Below are 18,004 nucleotides of genomic sequence, written 5' to 3'. Positions count from 1 at the left end.
CCCTCCGCCCGCAGGGTCTGCCCTACAGCTGGCCTCACTTAGCAACTGCCCTCTTTAGCAACCGCTGAGGACTATGCAGGGTCCCAGGCTGCCCCAATCACAAGTCACAATGACGCGATGCCTCGCTTAGCGACGGAGCCGCTGGTCCTACCTGTGGCTAAGCGAGGACTCTCTCTACCTGTGGGGGATGCCTGGCAAACCCCCCTTCCTTCGGGCAGGGAGATGAGAGGGGGGACCCACTCGGCTCTCTCTCCGGCCCAGGCGGTCTTTGTCAAGACAGCCCTCGCTCCCCCCTCCTCACGAAAGAGGCCTGGGCCCGCTTTGGCGGTGGGGGCGCCTCTTACCTTGCCGGTCCACCGTGTGCTGTGGGTGGGCGTGGTAGAGGGTCTGTTGGCTCTGCCGGATGGCGGCCGTGAGGGGCAGGTCGGCCTGCATCACCCACTCCTGGTTCCCGTTGAGCAACGTCTCGCCCGGCATGGCCAGCGAGTGCCGCTTGGGGACGTCCTTGGTCAGGGTGGCCAAGGACTGCTTGGCCTGCACAGGAGGAGAGGGCAGCAGGGGAGTGGTCAGCCCCTGGCACAGCGGGGAGGGGGCAGTGTTGGAGACACCCCCGAACACGCCTGCCCCCCCCCCGGGCTGCCCCATTCCTTCCAAGGGGCCCTCTCCAGATGTGGACGGGCAGATTCCAACCCGTGGCTGGAACATCTGGAGGGGAGAAGCTCTGGCAAATCCGTGTCAATTTAACCCCGGTTGGTTTAATCCCAGATGAAGGATGGCGGGAGGGAAAACATTCTCTCTTTGCAAGAAGGTTTTCTCTCCGTCTGTTCGGGCCGAAGCAAACGCAACGGACCGCAAAGGCCATCATCCTGTGCCTCCTTCCTCCCAAGAGCTATCAGCCACGACCGGCACCCTCAGAGCCACAGAGACCTTGAAGCCCTGATGAACTGAAAGCCCAGCCCAGGGCTCAGGGCAGCATCTACACTGCTTCCGAGAGAGCCGGACTAAATGACCTCACAGGGACCTTCCAAAAATCCCTGCTGGGGGGGGGAGGGGGCTCCCTTCAGGGGGGAGGGGCCACATCCAGGGAGCCAGGGGTGGGGATGGCAGGGAAGCCCCCGAGCGGCCCGGCCTCACCATGGCCAGCTCAGCCTCCAGCTCCTTCATGCGGTTGTCCTTCAGGTCCAGCTGCGAGTGGAGGGCGCTGGCGTGGTCCGTGGCCTCCTTGGCCTGCCGCCTCAGCTCCCACTTCTCCCGCTCCAGCAGGTCCTTCTCCTTGGCCAGGGCCTTCACCGCGTCCTCACTCTCCTGGGGGGAGGCAGGGGGGCTTTGAATGCACCCCTTGGAGGGTTCACCCCAAACACTGAGCCCTCCCCCTGTGGGCCTTGGGGTGCCCCCTCTGAGGCACAGCCCTCCCCAACAGCCTCCTCAGCGCAAAGAAGCCTCCCCCCGCCAGCTTCCCATCAGGCAGCCCCCCGAACGGATGCCCCGTTTTCAGCTCCTCCGCCAGGGCTGGGGGACGCCCCCGTGAGGCGCAGGGGTGGGATTTCAGCGGAGACGGGCTGGGTCCTCCTGCCTGCCCCAGTCCCCCTACTCCCCCAAGGGGTGACCCCCCCTTTCCTCGCCCCCAACCTTCCGGTGCTGCTCGTAGTTGCGGATAAAGTCCCTCAGCTGCTCCTCGCGGCTCTCCAGGGTGCTGTAGAGCTGCTGCATCTGGCTGACCAGGTCGCCCTTCTCGCCCTTCAGGCGCTTCCGGTCGGCCTTCATGGCTGCCGGAGAAAAAGACGGATTTAGTCGCAAGAGATCCATAAAACGGCTCGGCTGCACCTGTCCGCCCCCCCTCCCCTCCCCGGCTTCCATTCTGGTTTTGTGGGGGCTTTTCAGTACCAGTGCCCTACGGGGGGTCATTGGGAGAAGGGCCCCAGAGGGCCTGGGCCAAAGGAGGGAGGGAGGGGGGCATCCTTTCAACCCACCGCCTGGAAGGGACAGAGAACACAGGCATGTTTGCCATGGAAACGGGCGGGGGGGCCCTCTGTGAAAATGCTCCTGTTTCATTTTGAGGAAGCCAAGCACCACAAACTCGGCAAGGAAGTTGGCAGTGGGGGCAGGGAGGTAACCAGCTTGGCTGGCCTCTGGGGGCACACAGGGGGTGGATAGCATTTCACGTTGGAGGGGGGTGGGTGTACTGGCCAAGCCCCCCGCCCCTGGCAAAGGATCAGAGGGCGCCCCTGCCAACTCGCCCGTCTTTCCGCTCTGCAAAGCACCATCCCATGCCAACACCCAAGGGGGGAGCCTGGAGGAAACGAGGGCTGGGGAGGGGCTTGCACCCGGGAGGGAGGGGGAAGGGGACAGCTTCAGCAAGGACAGCCCCCCCGCCCGCCCGTCAGCTATTGGCCTACTTTTACCTCTGAGCCTCCAAAACTTTGGCTTCTCAAGGGCTTCCTCCTCTTTCTGCCTTAGGCAGGTAGTCCTTGACTTACGGCCACTTGTTTAGTGACCGTTTGAAGTTACGAGGGCAGCACCTGTGGCCAGGACTGGGAGGGTCGGGGGGGCTGGGGGCCCAGAACTGCCCCGGAGGGCCTCTTCCCTGAGCCCGGCCGACTGGCTTCCCTGGAGGCTCTGTTGAGGCGGCATCGCTGCGGCCAGAGCCCGCCCGGCCCGAGGGGGCCCTTGAAGCGGGGCAGGCGGGGGCTGGGCGAGGGGCTCTTACCCTGGAGGGCCTCCTTGGCCCTGGCCAGCTCCTGCTCCTTCTGGGCCAGCTGCACCTTGAGCTCCGTGGCGGGCAGGATCTCGGAGGCCTTGCCCCCGTGCGCCTCCTCCAGGTCCTTGGTCAGCATGTCCTTCATTTGACGGAGCAAGTGGATCTCCTCCTGCAGCTGGCTGACCTCTTCCCGCAGGAGGACTGGGGGGGATGACAGAGAGAGACAATGTGGGCCAGTGGTGGGAGCCTCCTCCTCCAGAGGCTCCCGAGGCAGACCCAGCGGGACCAAGTCCTGCTCCCTCTGGGCCTCCGGGGAAAGCACCCCCTCCTTTACTGGGAAGGCCCCTGGCATATGGGAGCTCTCAATTTGGCCCCCTGCCTGCCTGCCGGCCTCCCAGGCAACCTTCAACGCACATCAGGCGCAGATGTGGCTTTCAAACTGGCCACCTTGCAATGAGTGGACTTCAACTCCCAGAATTCCCCAGCCAGTTTGGTGGCTGTTTGGCTGGATTTTGTAGGAGAAATTGAGGAGCGGGGTGCCTCCCTTTGGAGCGCGTTTGGCTGTCTGAGCGGAGAGAGGTGGGCACCAGCCTAACTGAACCACTGATTAGACCCCTAGCCCAGCCAGGGAACCCCACGGGCTCACTGAGGGTGACTCAGTTTTGAATAACTCTATACATGACACTAGTCCGTATTGTTTATGAGTCTCTCTCTCTCCCTTTCCTTTCCTGTATTAACTACACAGAGACACACAGCCTGCAAAGCCATGACTTCTTGCTCATTAATGGCGTCTCTGAGGGAGGGGGGACTGCTTCCTGCCCACCCTGCCCACCCAAAGAGATGCCGGGAAAAGGCTCCTGGGTGGTGGCAGCACCAGCTCTTCCATCCCGTCCTGGGTGGGGGAGGGGGGCGGCGGCGAGATGCCCCATAGCTAGAAGGGTCTGTGGACTTTGAAGGGTGTGGAATTAAAGGCGGGGGGGACACTATAAAGTTAGATCTCCCCCCAGGAAAGGGCTCCCCTCTGGCTCGGGGCTGGCAGTGCAGCAGGAAGGTGGAGCTTTGCAGAAGATTCAGCATTTCTGGCAGGAACTCTGTAATTAGGGGCTCTGGGGCTGCTTTAATTACATGCCACCATCTTGCTACCGAAAACCAGGCGAGAAGGTCTGACACGGAGCCACTTCCTTGGGGTCAAGCCCTACTGAACTCCAGGGGGCTGCTCTCCAGCTGAGCAGGCAGCTGCCTCCGCCACCCGGGGCCCTCAAAACCGGTGGGATTCCAACTCTTATCGTCCCCAGCCTGCCTGCAGCTGGGCATGAGGGCTGTCAGGACACGTCGTGCTCCTGGCAATGCTGCCACCCAGTTGGGGTGCAAACCAGCCAAACGCTGCAGCATTGGGTGCTGCTCCTCGTGCCAAGCTCCCACCCGTGCCGACTCCTGGCCCTTCCTCTTCAGGGGAAGAAAATAACATTTGCTTTGGGAAGAGGAGAATCCCACTCTGGCTTGGGGGGGCTCAATAACCCAGGGAATAGCCCCCCCCCCAAGACACAGAAGACCAGCCAGCTGGAGAGGCTGCCTCGGCCCAGCTAAGGGGAGGGGGAGGCCTTCCCGGGACCCTCTTCTCAACACCCCTCTTGGAGCCTGGAGCTCCCAGCACCCTCCCCCCCCCACCCGGGACCTTTCTCATCTCCTTCCCTTCCCTTTGGATTCTCCCCCCTCCCAATCTAGGGACTCAAATCCGCCAGTGGAATTTCCTTCGGGCCGAGCAGGGCAGGAAGGGCAGTGTGTGTGTGTGTGTGTGTGTGTGTGTGTGTGTGTGTGTGGTGTGAGTCTCTCCTGGCTGCTTTCCATCCCCACCAACAGCAGTGCCAAGAAACAACAATAAACTCCCGCTCACATTTTTGAGATGCTTCCCTGATGAAGAACGCCTGGGTCCCTTTTGCTGCCCCCCCTCCAGAACATCTGAGGTCTGGGCGGGGGAGGGGAGGGGGGGGCAGGATTCGGGAGGGCTTGCCAAGGAGAGCAGGCCAGCTCTAGGCGCACAGGGTGGAGTGGGGTGGGGGCTCAGCACGGTGCTAGGGAAGCGATCAGCTCCCCAGAGACACCCCCCCCCCCTTGTTCCTGGCTCTGCCTTTTTCAGTGATGCTCTGCTGAGACACCCCCAGCCCCCCTCAGATCCAAAGCCCAGGCTCTCCCCTGGAAGCCGATCCCTGGGCGAGCGCCAGATCGGGGCGGGGGGGGGGCACTCCCATACTTTCCCACGCTGCCTGGGACGTGGGAGAATTCCCAAGCAGGGGGTGGCTTCTTCATCCCTTCCCCCGCCCCCAGGAAAGGGAGGGCAGGATCCGGTGGAGGAAGCCTGGCCTGGGGGGGCTCCGAGGGGTGCCCCATGGCAACGTCCCTTCTCTGCACCAGCATCCGGCAAACACTTTGGTGCCTTGTGCACCAAAGATCCCGGGTTCAAGGCTGGGTAGCTCCCCATCAGCCTGGTGGGATCCTCGAGCCCCCCGCCCCTCTCTGGCTCTTCTAGCGGAAGCCGGAAGCCGAGCCCAGGCTGGAAGGCCTCTTCCATGGGGGCCAGGCGGCATGGGGGGATGGACCCACGGATGCCCCCCCCTCAGCCGCCAGGACCACTCAGGGCCTCCTCCGAGGGTGGGCAGAGAGGGCCGGCCAGCTGCCCCCTCGGCCGGTTCAGGCGTCCTGCTGGTCTGGAGACGCAGCCGGGCCCAGATCCTGCAGGGCCCTGCGCGCCCAAGGAGAGGAGAAGGGGCGGTGGGTCAGGCCTGGGTGGAGGCCATGGGAGGAGCCGCCGAGAGACCCCAAGGCAGGGCCGCGCTCGGAGCAGGAGGCCGGAGTGAGGATGAGCAACCCGGGAAAGGGCCAGGGGCCCCTCGGTCCACCCAGCCTGAAAGGGACGTTCCAGGAATCCCTTTGGGGCGTCAGGGCCGCCTCTGTCCGAATCCCACCCATAAGCCGAGTTTCTGCAGACAGAGGTTGCCTCTTGCTTCCTTGGGCTTTGGCTGCCCGGTGGGCCTCGCCCGGCCGAAGCAACCCCCAGGCCGGCTCTCCTGAAGCCCGGGGAAGAAGGTGAGGCCTTTGGTCCTTTCGGCTTCTGCCCCCTAACTCGGGTGGCCCTTTAAGGAGCTCCTTTTCGGTGGAGTTTCACCAAACCCCCCTTTCTTTGAAAACAAAGCCCTGCCCAAACTCCAGAGGGCCAAGCCTGCTTCGTGCATGGAGAGAGCAGCCCACATCTCACTGCTGCCGTGGGCCCTCCAGGGAGACTCTGCTGCCCGGGGGAGGAGGGTGCTGGCCGGGCAAGCCAACCAAGAAGCCGAGGGGGGGCGAAGGCTTGTGGGCCTGCCTGGAGACCGTTCAGGGAAGGAGCTGCGGCCACCTGACTGAGACGGTGCCCGGCCTTCTTTGCCAACACACTTGGTCGCATCCATGCCAGGCCCCCTTCTTCCACTGCACCCCGATGGAGGAGGGAAGGGGGCCCCCCTACAGCAGCAGTGACATCGCCCACCTCAATCAGGGCTGCAGGCCGAAGGCCACGGAGGAGGGGGGCATCATCGCTTAGGAAGGATCCAAGGGGAACCCCCCCCCCCAAAAAAGAAGCATCTCTCACCCCGAGGGAGGAGGACCTGTCCTGATCACCACCACCGCTTTCTTCACTCAGTTTAGGTTTTAGGAGGGGGGTGGGTGTACTGGCTTCCCCCGGGCTGCCAGCCACTGGGGGAGGGGGCTCTTTCACCTTTGGGGTGCTGGCAATTTCGGTTCCTTTTCTTTCTTTTTTTCTTTTTTTTTTTCCCAGGAGAAAAGAGGCCCACAGCAAAATCCCGTTGGCATGCATGTCCCTGAGCCTGCCCAAGCCCCCCCCCCCCCTGGCAAAGGATCAGAGGGCGCCCCTGCCAACTCGCCCGTCTTTCCGCTCTGCAAAGCACCATCCCATGCCAACACCCAAGGGGGGAGCCTGGAGGAAACGAGGGCTGGGGGAGGGGCTTGCACCCGGGAGGGAGGGGGAAGGGGACAGCTTCAGCAAGGACAGCCCCCCCGCCCGCCCGCCCGTCAGCTGATGGCCTCCTTTTAGCTGTGAGCCTCCAAAACCTCAAGGATGAAAATGGGGAGTCGAACCCTTATGAGCTGGGTCACGAGGAGGGGGTCCCCCAAATGGCTGTGGAACGCTCCCACCCCCCCACCCCCAGCTAAAGCAGAAAAGTCCTTGGGGGCGTTTGGAATTTCCTTTACGCGGGGTGGGCTTCTACAATGCTTTCATCTAAAACAAACGGCAAATGACAAGCATTGGGGGGCCGGGGTCCTTCTCCATCGGTCAGAAGGGGCGCCCAGAAGAAGCACAACGGCTCCCCCTTTTCATTCGGGTGCCGCTTTCTTCACTCACCCTAAGACAGCAGTTTAGGTTTTTAAGGACATATTTGACCCTGGGTTAAGTACACAACACACTGGGCACACCGTCTTTGGCCAGGCAAACAGAAATGCCGGGAGGTGGACAATTAGAACCGGCCAACCTCCCCGCCCAGCTGCTGAAGGGCTCCCGGGCTGGGTCCCAGGAGAGTCCTGAACACATCCTCCACCGGCTTAATGCGTGTCCAGGACGGTTATCTGGGTGTGGCACACAAAGGCCGGCCAGGTGCAAAGTGCGGGACGAATAACACAACCTCCCCCAGCAACACCAGGGAAGCAGGCAGGCACCTTGCCCCCAAAGCCCCCCCTCCCGGCCTGGCTCCTGACCCAACTCAGCCGGCTCTGGGTGGGGGGAAGGTGGTTGGTGGGAGGTGGCCCCTAACTCTGGGGATCGGTGGGCCTTTGGGGAGGGGCCAATCGAGGGCTCCCCGGACTGGGCTTGTGACAAGCAGAGATTCCCCTCTACTGTTAATACAACCAGCCGAGGGCCCGAGTTCGAAACCTCTTCCTGAGCTCTTTGGAAAGGAGGGTGGGCAGGAAGAGCAGGCTGCTTGGGAGGGGGAGCGGGGCTGCCACAACCCCACAGCTTTGCCTCCTCCAAAGAGGGCCCAGCCTTTCCCAGGAGGGAGGGCTGGAGGAGTCCCCCTCGCCTGAGGGGCCTCCCGACTCTGCTATTCAGCCCAGCAGATCCCAGAAAGCCCTTTTTTCCTCCAGGCCCAAGACTTCCTGCAGGGTCCCCCAGTCGTCCTTGGGACAAAGTCCAGCCTTTCCCAATTAAAGGATAACTTTTCTGGAGGTGGAGGGGGGTGCAAGTAGGGGAGCGGGTGGGGTGGGGGTGAAAATATTATGGGGCAGCGTTTTTTTTAAGACCCACAGGCTTTGCAGAAGAGAAACTCTCCCTCAGTGTAGAACAGCCCCACTCCTCTGTGTGTGTGTGTGTGTGTGTGTGTGTGTGTGTGTGTGTGCGCGCGCGCTTCTCACAAAGGAATGAAATAATGGTTTGCAAGCAGGAGGCTGGTTTCAAATGAGAACCAGACCACTTTTCTGACACAAACCAAACAAGTCCTCTTTGTTTCCCTGTCCTCAGATGCTGCTGCAGCAGCTCTTCTGGCCTCCTCCTAAGCCCCTAGTCCTCATGGATCAATTGGGAGAGTCCTTGGGCAGCCGTGTGCCATGCAGGGGGCCTGGATTTCAGCTAGGCTACGCTGAACGGAACCGGGCAGCCTGGATCCAGGGAGACACGATGCACCCGAAAGGGATTGCACTGCTGCCTCCTTTCACTTTTGTTTACAAAAACCTCCATGGGTTTCTTGGTTGCCTTTACTACTGGAGTAGCTTCCTTACTCTCCCTCCAGGCATTACTGCAGCCCCCTTGGGGGGCAGGGAGACCCACAGCTTTCCTTCTGCCTCTAAGCCTCTAGCAATTTCTCCAGGTCCTCTGGAAAGGCACCAGCCAGGGCAACCTTCAGTGGCAGAGGGTTCCCCAGGCCACTCCCAGGCAGCATGAATGGACCTCCCAAAAGAGATGCCCAATTCTGTGGCACATCAGAGAGAGAAACCGCGGCGCAAACAACACAGCAACAGCAGTCTTTGGGGCTCGCCGGGTGCCAAGACCAAGCCGGATCCTGGCGCAGGGCAGCCGACTCAGCAGTCTGAAGCCAAAACCTTCCTGGGCCCTCCGTGCAGGTGTTCATGTGGCAAAGGCTATGCCGCCTGTGCCAGACTCCCACCACCTTCAGAAAGGACCTGCAGCCACGGGGGGGCGGGAAGCAGGAAGGGACTCTGGTGTCCATCACTGCCGGCCAACCAGCAGAAGAGGCAGCCCGGGCCTTGGGAAGGCTGCCCAGGTTTCGGAGGGCACGCCTGGCCTTCCTCAACCCTGAGCCAGAGAGAGGCCAGCAGGACCCACTTCAGAGGGGCCCCAGCCCCCCCCGCCCCTCCAGCTCTCGGCAACGCAACCAGCTGACAAGGCGAAAGCTAATTAGGCAGCTTTGGAGGGTTGATCTGCGAGTCTCCTCTCTGCCTCTCCTGGCCGTCCAAGGCAGGCACCCGCCCACAAACCCATCAGGTTTGGCACTCACCGCAGCAGCCCTGCCGCAAACCACAACTCCCCCTTGGCTACCGATTTGGAAACTCCCTCCAGGGCGCCTTCTCCTGCCCACCAGCTGCCCTGAAGCGCTCCACAGGGCCCTCCCTGCTCCCCCCCAGGCCTGAGAGGCAGCGTCCAAGGCGGGAGTGCCCAGGGCCAGCCCCCCCCCCAGGACCTGCTGCCTGTCGCGGGCACCTGCCCCTCCCAAGGCTTCCCCACCCGGGCACCCTCCGACTGGCAGCAGAGCCCAAACAAGAGCCCACCAAGCGTGGGAGGAATCGGAGACGGAGAGGCCGCCCAGAGACCGGTCCAGCCCCCTGTCCCCCACCTACCCGGCCTGCTCTCCTCACTCTCCGATTTCATGCTGGGGGGCTGGGGGGGGCGGCGGCTCTGAAGGCCAGTCGGTCCTTCCCTGCCACCTCCGCGATTGCCGCTGCCGCTGCTCTCCCCTCTCTTCCGCCCGACTCCTCCCCGAAGCAGCCGGAAGGAAGGGAGGGAGGAAGCACCGGTTGCGCTACCTGGAGCCCCAGCCCGCCTGGGATCAACAGGTGCTGCTGCTCTACCCGTGCCAGCCGGAAGCTCTGCCGGGCAGGGGCAGGGAGGGGCTACCTAGCTGGGCCACGGGCCGTTTACCTGCCCAGCCAGCCTCCGTGGGAAGTGGACGGAGCAGATCCTGCCTGCCCGCCTGCCTACTCTCCTCTCCCCCAGGGAGGGAGGGAGGGAGGGAGGGAGGGATGCAGCGCCATCAGCAGATTCTTCCCTTTTGCTTTGGTTTTTTAGGGGGGCGCCCACCCACCTGGCCCTTGGATGCCTGCAATCCAGAAGGGCCAAAGGAAGGAGGAGGAGAAGGCAAGAGTCTCGCTGGGATTCAGGGGACGGACGAGTTGTGTCCTTCTCAGGCTGCAGTGATGGGGGGAGGAGGAAGCCCCCTTTGGCCTGGCCCCAAATCCCCGGGCTCTGCAGAGTTTGAGGACTAAAACACAACCTGTTCCAATTTTGGTCCTTTCGCCAACCCCATGAGGATTAGGGCCTTGCTCCATGTGCATGAAGGGCCCCGTAGACATGTGGCAATGCCCCGCTTTGCCAACCGTGACCCCAGGTGGAAAGGAATGGCGCCAGCCCTCCGGGAAAGGAGAGCAACACTCGGACGGCGCCCCACTTCAGAGGGACAAAAACATCATCCGCCTCATACTTACGACCCCCACGCATTTTGTTAGCGGTGAGCATGTACCACCAGGGCAGCATCCCAGACAATGAAGCTTCAGCAGAATCTGCTCAACAACTGCGTGATTCATTTAACAACTGCAACAATCCACTTTACGACCATGGCAAAACGGTTGCAAAATCAGGTGTGACTCACTTAACAACCACTTAGGCTTAGCAAGAGAAATTTTAGACCTGCTTGTGGTCATAAGCCGAGGATGCCCTATGTTGCTTTGTCTCCCAAAACATAACAGAGCAGCTGAGCTCGGCAGGACAATGCGAAGGGCCAGGAGCCCCCTCCCCTCCCCCCTTGGTTGTGGACCCTGCCCTCAAACCTCCCGCTGAGCTCCCCCACCCCCATTTCCTTCATTTTGGCATGGAGCCACGTGGGGGACCCCCCAGAAGCATTTCAGGCTTGAGCCCCTCCCACCCCCTTGCAGTGAGGCGAGGATCAGGGCAGGAGGGGGCATGGGAAAGTCCCCCCCAACGAGCCTGGCTGCAAACCCCCTCCTGAGGAGGAGCAGCCCCCGCCATCCCCCGTTCGCTCAGCAAGCCAACACGCCTGAATAAAAACTTCTTATTTTAACCAGCTTTGGAGTGGTGGCAAAAACCATAAATGGGGAGGGGGACAGACTGTGTTTCCTCTGACACAAATCCAAATTATATTCTCTTTATCTGTTCCTAACCTCCAATCTACCTGCTGGCCTACAGAGTGATCCCCACTCACCTCCTCCCGTCTCCTGCTTGAGCGGGGGTTGGACTAGAAGACCTCCGAGGTCCCTTCCCACCCTATTTGGCCTGTCTGGAGTTCTTCCGCTGCTTTCCCGCTGATGTTTCTCTCTGCGTGTGTCACACCTTCTGCAGTCGGGTGGGTGGCAATGAGGAAACATGTTTGTTGCTAAACCACTAAAACCTGGATAATATCTTCGCCTCCTGAGGTATCAGGGAACCGTTAGTTCAGCGTTATTCAGGCACTTTGCTGGCAGGCAGTTTTCAGGCTGCTGTGTGGTCCTTGCCTCGTTCCTACCCTCCTCGCCGGACGAGTCTAAGGCTCAGGGACAATATCTGATTTCAGAGGAGGAGTTCAGAGGCACTTTCCCACGTTGATCCAGACTATCAGACCACTCCAGTTGAAACACTGAATCAGGTCTATTTTCCCAGTTGATCTGAACCATCAAAACAGATCAAACACAATTTTAATTTTAAGCGGTTTTTTCTCAGTCCTGGAAAGAGGCGCCCTTCTCTATCTTGGACGGAAGGGCTCTTTCGGGGAGAGGGCTCTGCTGCTGCCCTGAAGGGAAGAGGTTTAGGGGCATCGGTGCCAACAGGAGCTGGTGGCCAGGGGAGGAAGAGGAAACCTTGGGACTCCCCCCAGCTCAGCCTAGGGGCTTAAGAATCGACACCACCCACCCCCCCAAGTCTCAGGGACGGATCCAAAGCGCTCCCCTCCTTCAGAAACCCCCCAGGAAACGGGCAGAATCCGGGCGCTCCGTGGGCCTGCGGAGAAAACGTTTTCTCCCGGGGCCGAATGTTATTCCCGCACTGGCTCCCCTAGTATCTATTTCATCCCTCCTGTTTTATTTACCATGGGAATATTTCATTTCTGACTTGCGGGTCGCCTGGCAAAGGTGGGGGCGCAGCAAGAAAACAAATAAATCCATGCCAGAGAAGATAAAAATAGAGTTGGGGGGGGGGGTCAGGGCTGGGCTTCTGAGACCAATTCTCTAGGCTGCATTAAATTCCGATTTCCTGGCTGAAGAAGGAGCCACAGGCTTAAATTTAACCCAAGGACATTTCGACACAATCACCTGGATAACAACACTAATAACAGGACCACCACAACAGCAGCAACACAACTTCCTGCAGCTACACTGGTAAAGCTTCCCAGTGGAGTTACTCAGGGGGCATAAACCCCTTCCCCAGAGCACCACAGAAGGGAGGACTCACGGCTTTGTGTGTACCTGTCTCTCTGTGCGTGGTTGTGACTTCTCAGTCTAGCCCACAGCTGCCTCTCTGCCAGCCCAACCCAGCCTGGCACCTTGGCCATTCATGTTTCCAAGGCCCCCAGGAGGGCTGCCCATCAGCTCCAGCATGTCTCTGGCCCAGCCACAACTCCCATGGGGGGGGGGGAGGATGAGGCCACACAATCTTTGCCCAGCAACAATTGGGGGGGTACTTGCACCTCCTCCTGGAGCAGAAGGCCAGAAGGCTTTCCCCAATGGCTCCAGGTCCCCCAGGGATGAGGGTCCCTCCATTGTTCAACACTCCCAGAATCCCCCTTAATTTGGAGAAGCTTCATTTGAATTAGTCATGCATATTTAATTGTTGTAACCTATTTTTTGTTCTGAACCACCAATACCCCAAGATGTGGCGATATATAAATGTAAAAACAAGCACCTTGCTTACCATCAAAGAAGCAGAAATTGTCTGTATGTTTCATATAATTAAAGAGAAGACATCTATCACGGGGTAGAACAACAAATATACCATAAATACCACTTTTCAGAGGTGTCTCCTAGCCCGCGAGGTTAACCTGAGGTGGAGTGATGGCTAATTAAAGGATGAGGGGGAAGGAAAGGAGCCAGTATCAGCCTGGGGAAGCCACAGGCCTTTCAGGGGGCCACAGGGCCAGTCCTGCCGCCTTCTTGGCTCAGCCAAGTTCACAGGAAGAAACAGAAGGAAGGACTCCAGGGCTCACCGCATTTACATCCTGTGGAGGAGAAGCTGTTAATTAATTAATCCAAAGGTGCTTTTTCAAAAGGCCTTTCTGTGCTTTTTTTTTTTTTCTCTTGAAGGCGTTTCACTTTGCATCTAAGAAGAACCTTCAGTTCTGTCTCTGCCACGACTTGGAAGACTGAGAATCTCCATAGACATAAAGGCGGTGTCCATTGACTGGATCTCTGAAGAAGAATCATAATACGCCTACTCTGGAACAGACAGTGTCTTGAGCGCAGATCCTCATTCTGATTATCATTTCCACTTTTCAATGGCGGGTCCAAAAGAGGTCAGGGAAGGGCTGCTTCAGCACCATGGAGAGCTGCCCGCCTGTCTTGGGCTCCCCCCCCCCCGGGGCCAAAGGTCAGCAGAGACCCAGCGTTCCAGATGTGGCTGCACTACAGCTCCCAGCAGCCCCAGCCAGAGACTCATGGTAAAGGATGCCGCAGGTGTGTTCAGCCTCACCTGGTGGCCTACACACCTGCTGCTCAAGGAATATTACAGACAATGTGGCATTCAGACAACTCCCTGCTCATTTCAGTAAACTGCACATTCTGCCTCCAGGAAAGCCATTGAAATTCTCTTTGCCTTCAAAAACAAACTCACTTTAACCAAACGAAAGGAGAACCGATGGGGAAAAGCGCAGGAGAAATTTTGTGCAAGGTTCTCCCCCAAACCCCCAGCCAAGAGTCAGGCCTTGGAAATCAAAAGGCTGTAGGTATTTTGCAATGCCCTGGGCCTGCTCATCAGAGAGAGAGCAACTGATGGCAAGCTCTGGAAGGAAATATACCCAGATCTGAATTTTGCACCTCTTTGTTCACCTCGCTGAAAAATCCTCTCGGCCCTCTGAATGAAAGCAAAGACATTTTATCCATTCATTTGACATTCTCTGATATCAGATGCAGCTGCAGGAACAATCCCCCATTTTGTCATCCTTAATTCAAACACTGGCCTCCTTTTTGAAAAGTGGGGATTTTTCAGGTCAAGTTCCTTTCAAGCTCACACACACAGAGATGGATTTTAGCCTTTCATAAAGAGTTTCTGTCTTCCCTCCGGAGGGACGGAAAGCAACACAGTAAAGGAACATCCACCATGCAACTTGTCAATCCCAGCCCCGGGAAGCTTTTCGGCTGATTTATGGCTGTGCATTTCGGAAGGATTTACTGGGCACGCGTTGCAGAGAAAACCAATTTCCCCAACCGTTCCACTGAGAGAAACTCTGGCCCTGGCGTGGGGGCCACAGGGCTGGAGACGGAGAGCGCAGCATCCTCTGCAGGAAGCAGAGCCAGAACCGCCACCGAGCAGGTGCACGTCAGCAGAAACTGTGCGCAAAGAAGATGCAAAGTCCCCTTTTCACTTTTTAAAATCACAAAGTGGCAAAATGACCTAGCAGTGAAAAGGGAGAAACAAAGAGTCACCGAATGTGAGAGCTCCAGATGTCTCCCTCAGAAACAGCTGGTGGAGGAAATCAAGACGGCAGGGTCCAAAGCCTGGCTTAAGAAGTCCCGGCCAAAGAATGGGGGGGGGGGCATCCCGCAGGAATATTTCTGCACCTCGCTTCCATCGGCCGAAATTTCTCTCGGGGATTTTAGAAATTATTAGCTATCCACAAGAGAACCATCCTCTGAGGAACTGTCCATTCATGGGAGTTTAACATTTTTCCATATTTTATAGATCAGCCTAATACCTCAGCTTCCCCTAGTTTTCAAAGATAAATTTGCCAAAAGGAGTCGGAGGAGTCGTGGTGAAATCCCAGGGCTGGGAGAAGAGACCTTGGAGATCTTGTGGTGCAGCCCTCTGCCCAGGGAGGCAGTTCCCTTCCATCCTTTGGTCCAGCCTTTTCTTGGGAACCCTCCAGGGATGGAAGTGCCTGAACTTCGGGAGGAAGGCTGCTTAATGGAGGTGGAGGTGGTGGTGGAGGAGGGGGAGGAAGAGGAGGAGGAGGAAAAGAGAGAGAGAAGAAGGAGATGTTGTAATTGTACCCAGCAGGTGGCAGCACACAACTGACCTTGAAAAGGGAAGCCAGGTCAGACCTGATTAGCAGAGGGTGTGTGTGTGTGGGGATGCCTCCTTGAGCCGAGTTCGGCTCTTGCCTCCTTCGGCTCTTATGTGGCACCACCAGGAAATCCAAGGATGTGGGGCTTGGAAATGGATGGGCGGAGGGCGGGCAAGCTGCTTCTGTGCTGCAGCTGGAGTTGAGCCCGGCTGGAGAAGTCCTCGACCCATGAAAGAAGCTCCAAGGCTTCCGAAAGGCAGAAAGGAAGCCCCCCCCCCCTGGGTGGGGAAGGTCGCTGGGCCTGTTAAGATCTCCTCTGCAGGCGTCACCTCTGCTGTTTTAGAGCTGGGGATTTGTCAGAGGGCGGCCGAAACTCCCCGCCTCAGAGCAATAACCCGGAGGAATCTTTGGGTGAGGGACGAGGCGGGAATAAAATTGTATCAGGAAATCTCTTTTGACATCCAAGAGCAAGAAAAATTAATAAGAGGGCTAATTCTCTGGGCAGTTTAATCAAATCCTCCAATCCAGCACCCTCTTCCTGACTCAACCGCTAATTTAATCCTCACGCGTGTTTTCTTCATTAAAACTACAGCATTTGTCAAAAGGGTGATGGGTGGATTGATTAACTCAATTTTCTGGTTTTCAATCACTGCATGAAATCTCCCTCCCAAATAAAAATGGGGATCCGGAACCTTAGCACCGGCCTAAAGATATTGGTGCAGTTTTAGGATTTTGGGTATCTTCACGCAAGGAGGATGGGCTCCGAAGTGTCTCCCCCGCCCCCAGCCAGTCCAACCGGGGGAACTTCATCCTCCCAGGGCTGCTGGAGAGACGCCCGGGAGAAACCCTGCTCCCTGGGCCTTCCGGCTTCTGGGGGGATGCTCAGCGGCTCTTTGGAGGCCCAGGAGGAGCCACCGGTTGGCGATGGAGCTTAACAAAGGCAGGAGGGAGGAGAAAGGGACCCCCAAAGACCCTTGACCTCAGACGGAGCGCCTGGAGAGTAGCTGGAGACGGGGCGAGGGAAAGAAGGGCCTGTCGCCTTCTCCCAGACTGGGCTCTGGGGAAACGGTCAAGGAGACATCCAACTTGGGAGACATTTCTTGACAGGACAATCAACCAGCAGAAGCGCTTCCCTCCAGAACGTTGTGCGTGCTCCATCACCGGAGGCTCTGGAATGGCAGAGGGTCTTCTGCTTGACCGGGGGTGGGTGGGTTGGACTAGAAGATCTCCAAGGTCCCTTCCAACTCCGTTATTCTGCTACTGAAACCAGCCCCCATTTCCACCTATTTCCACCGCAAAATGCCACGTTGCCTCGGCTTCAAAGGCTTTCTTGAGCTGCGCAAGGAGCGTTGATTGTCCCTCACCCAGTTTGGGACTCAGGGGAGAAAAAGTGATTCCCCCCACCCCCAAGTTGCTTTTGTTCCGAACTGAAAGGGGCCTCTGTGCCGCTGCGTTCAGCCGTGCTCAGGAAGCATTCCGGCAGATTTGCAACTCGGTGGCTGATGGGGCCTTTTTATAAGACCCCCGGCTGAATTTACATTCCGGCCGGAATAGTCTCTCTGCGGGAGTGTTTGTGGGCTGACCGGGAGGGTGAACTTTTGCTACTGAAATGGGGAACACAGGAGGAGGCAAAAGCCGTTACCAGCCTCCTCAATCGAGCCCCGGATTTGAAGACCTTCAGAGGACTCAACTGCCAAGAGCGAGAGCTGCTGCTTCCTCCTCCGCCGGCCCCTGCGTGGTGGTCCAGGGGGAGACTGCTGACATCCTCCTTCAGACCAGCAGCCGTGAACAAAGAGAGATCGAAAGCAACCAAGAGAGGGCCGTTCCAGTCCCACCTTCGCCATGAAAGCCAGTCACGCACCCTCAGCCCAGCCCACCTCACAGGATTGTTGTGAAGAGAGGAGGGAGAGGAGGAGGAGGAAGGGATATATGGCTTTTGTTCACTGCCAGATTCATTGAGGACAAGGGAACCCCTGCAACCCATGGGGCTCTTATTCTGGCCTACAACACACACACACACACACGCACACAGCCAGTTCAAAACAGTGTCGTTGGGGGTGGGGGGCATATACTGTACACAGATAAATGGAAGGGTGAGGAGGGTCGATTTACTGGTCCCGCTGGCCTAAGAACCAGGCACCATCCCCCAAAGCCCCCCTTATTTCGCTTCCTCCAGGCAGCCCCGTGGGGGACCTTCACACCAGGACCCCCAGGCAGACAGAGAAATGGGGCACGTCAAAGCTTTTAATTACTTCGCAGGGTTCCCCTCCCCCCGCCAATCCTGGGCCGTTCTCAGGTGTGGATGGCAGCCCTGCCGGGGTGGTTTATCAGCGCTAAAGACAGGATCCTCCTGGGGGCCATTCTCGTGACAAGGACTGCCAGGGAAACGGGTAAGAAATTAATTTATCCGACAGCAGCGCTGCTCTCTCTGCCCCCCCCCCAATAAATAAGTAAAAAGAGGAGAGATGCAGGGGACAGGGGTGGGGGGAAGGGAACAAAGCCTTGGTTCAGCCAGAGCCAGGATGCCTGGATTGAGCGGGGGGGGGGGCTTGCAAAGGGGTCATTATCTGCCATTGGGGTGGGGGGAGTGGACAAACACAGCTTATTGGGAAGCCCCCAGAGGTTACATCATCCAGAGGAGGGAGGTGAGAAAGGAAGACATGGTTTCTGGAAAACTAACAGCCATGTTTGGGGTGTGTGTGTGTGTGGGTGGGTGGGTGTGTGTCTGGGTGACTACGGGCAACTTTCCTCCTGCAGGGGCAGCAGTGTATTCAGAACAGCTGGCCAGTGGGAGCCGGGAGCAGGTGGGGGAGGCTTTCCCCAGGACCCATTTCAGAGGGAGCCAAACCCTAACCCTGGGCTGCCCCTAAAGACACTGCCCTCCATC

At 58.5% G+C, this 18,004-nt stretch overlaps 1 protein-coding gene across 4 annotated transcripts in view; it reads right to left on the bottom strand.

Moving 5' to 3' along the window:
- KAZN (kazrin, periplakin interacting protein) overlaps positions 1-18,004 on the bottom strand; it is a 51,325-nt gene that overhangs the window by 6,867 nt on the left and 26,454 nt on the right. For 3 of the 4 annotated variants that reach the window (XM_087944508.1, XM_087944510.1, XM_087944509.1), the window contains 4 exons: positions 2,708-2,899; positions 1,630-1,766; positions 1,135-1,305; positions 345-534 (listed from right to left, as the gene is read on the bottom strand). In XM_087944508.1, coding sequence (XP_087800634.1) covers positions 345-534; positions 1,135-1,305; positions 1,630-1,766; positions 2,708-2,899 — 690 coding nt within the window. Of the gene's footprint in view, positions 1-344; positions 535-1,134; positions 1,306-1,629; positions 1,767-2,707; positions 2,900-9,535; positions 9,683-18,004 lie in introns of those variants that run through there. The other variant, XM_087944511.1, reaches the window with a different exon arrangement.

This window comes from Notechis scutatus, chromosome 16, assembly GCF_049901735.1.
Source record: "Notechis scutatus isolate UNSWTSFEM ecotype Mainland chromosome 16, rNotScu1.2, whole genome shotgun sequence".
NCBI classification, from domain to species: domain Eukaryota; kingdom Metazoa; phylum Chordata; class Lepidosauria; order Squamata; family Elapidae; genus Notechis; species Notechis scutatus.
The sequence above is the reverse complement of the archived record's forward strand: the minus strand, read 5'-3'. Positions and strand labels throughout refer to the sequence as shown.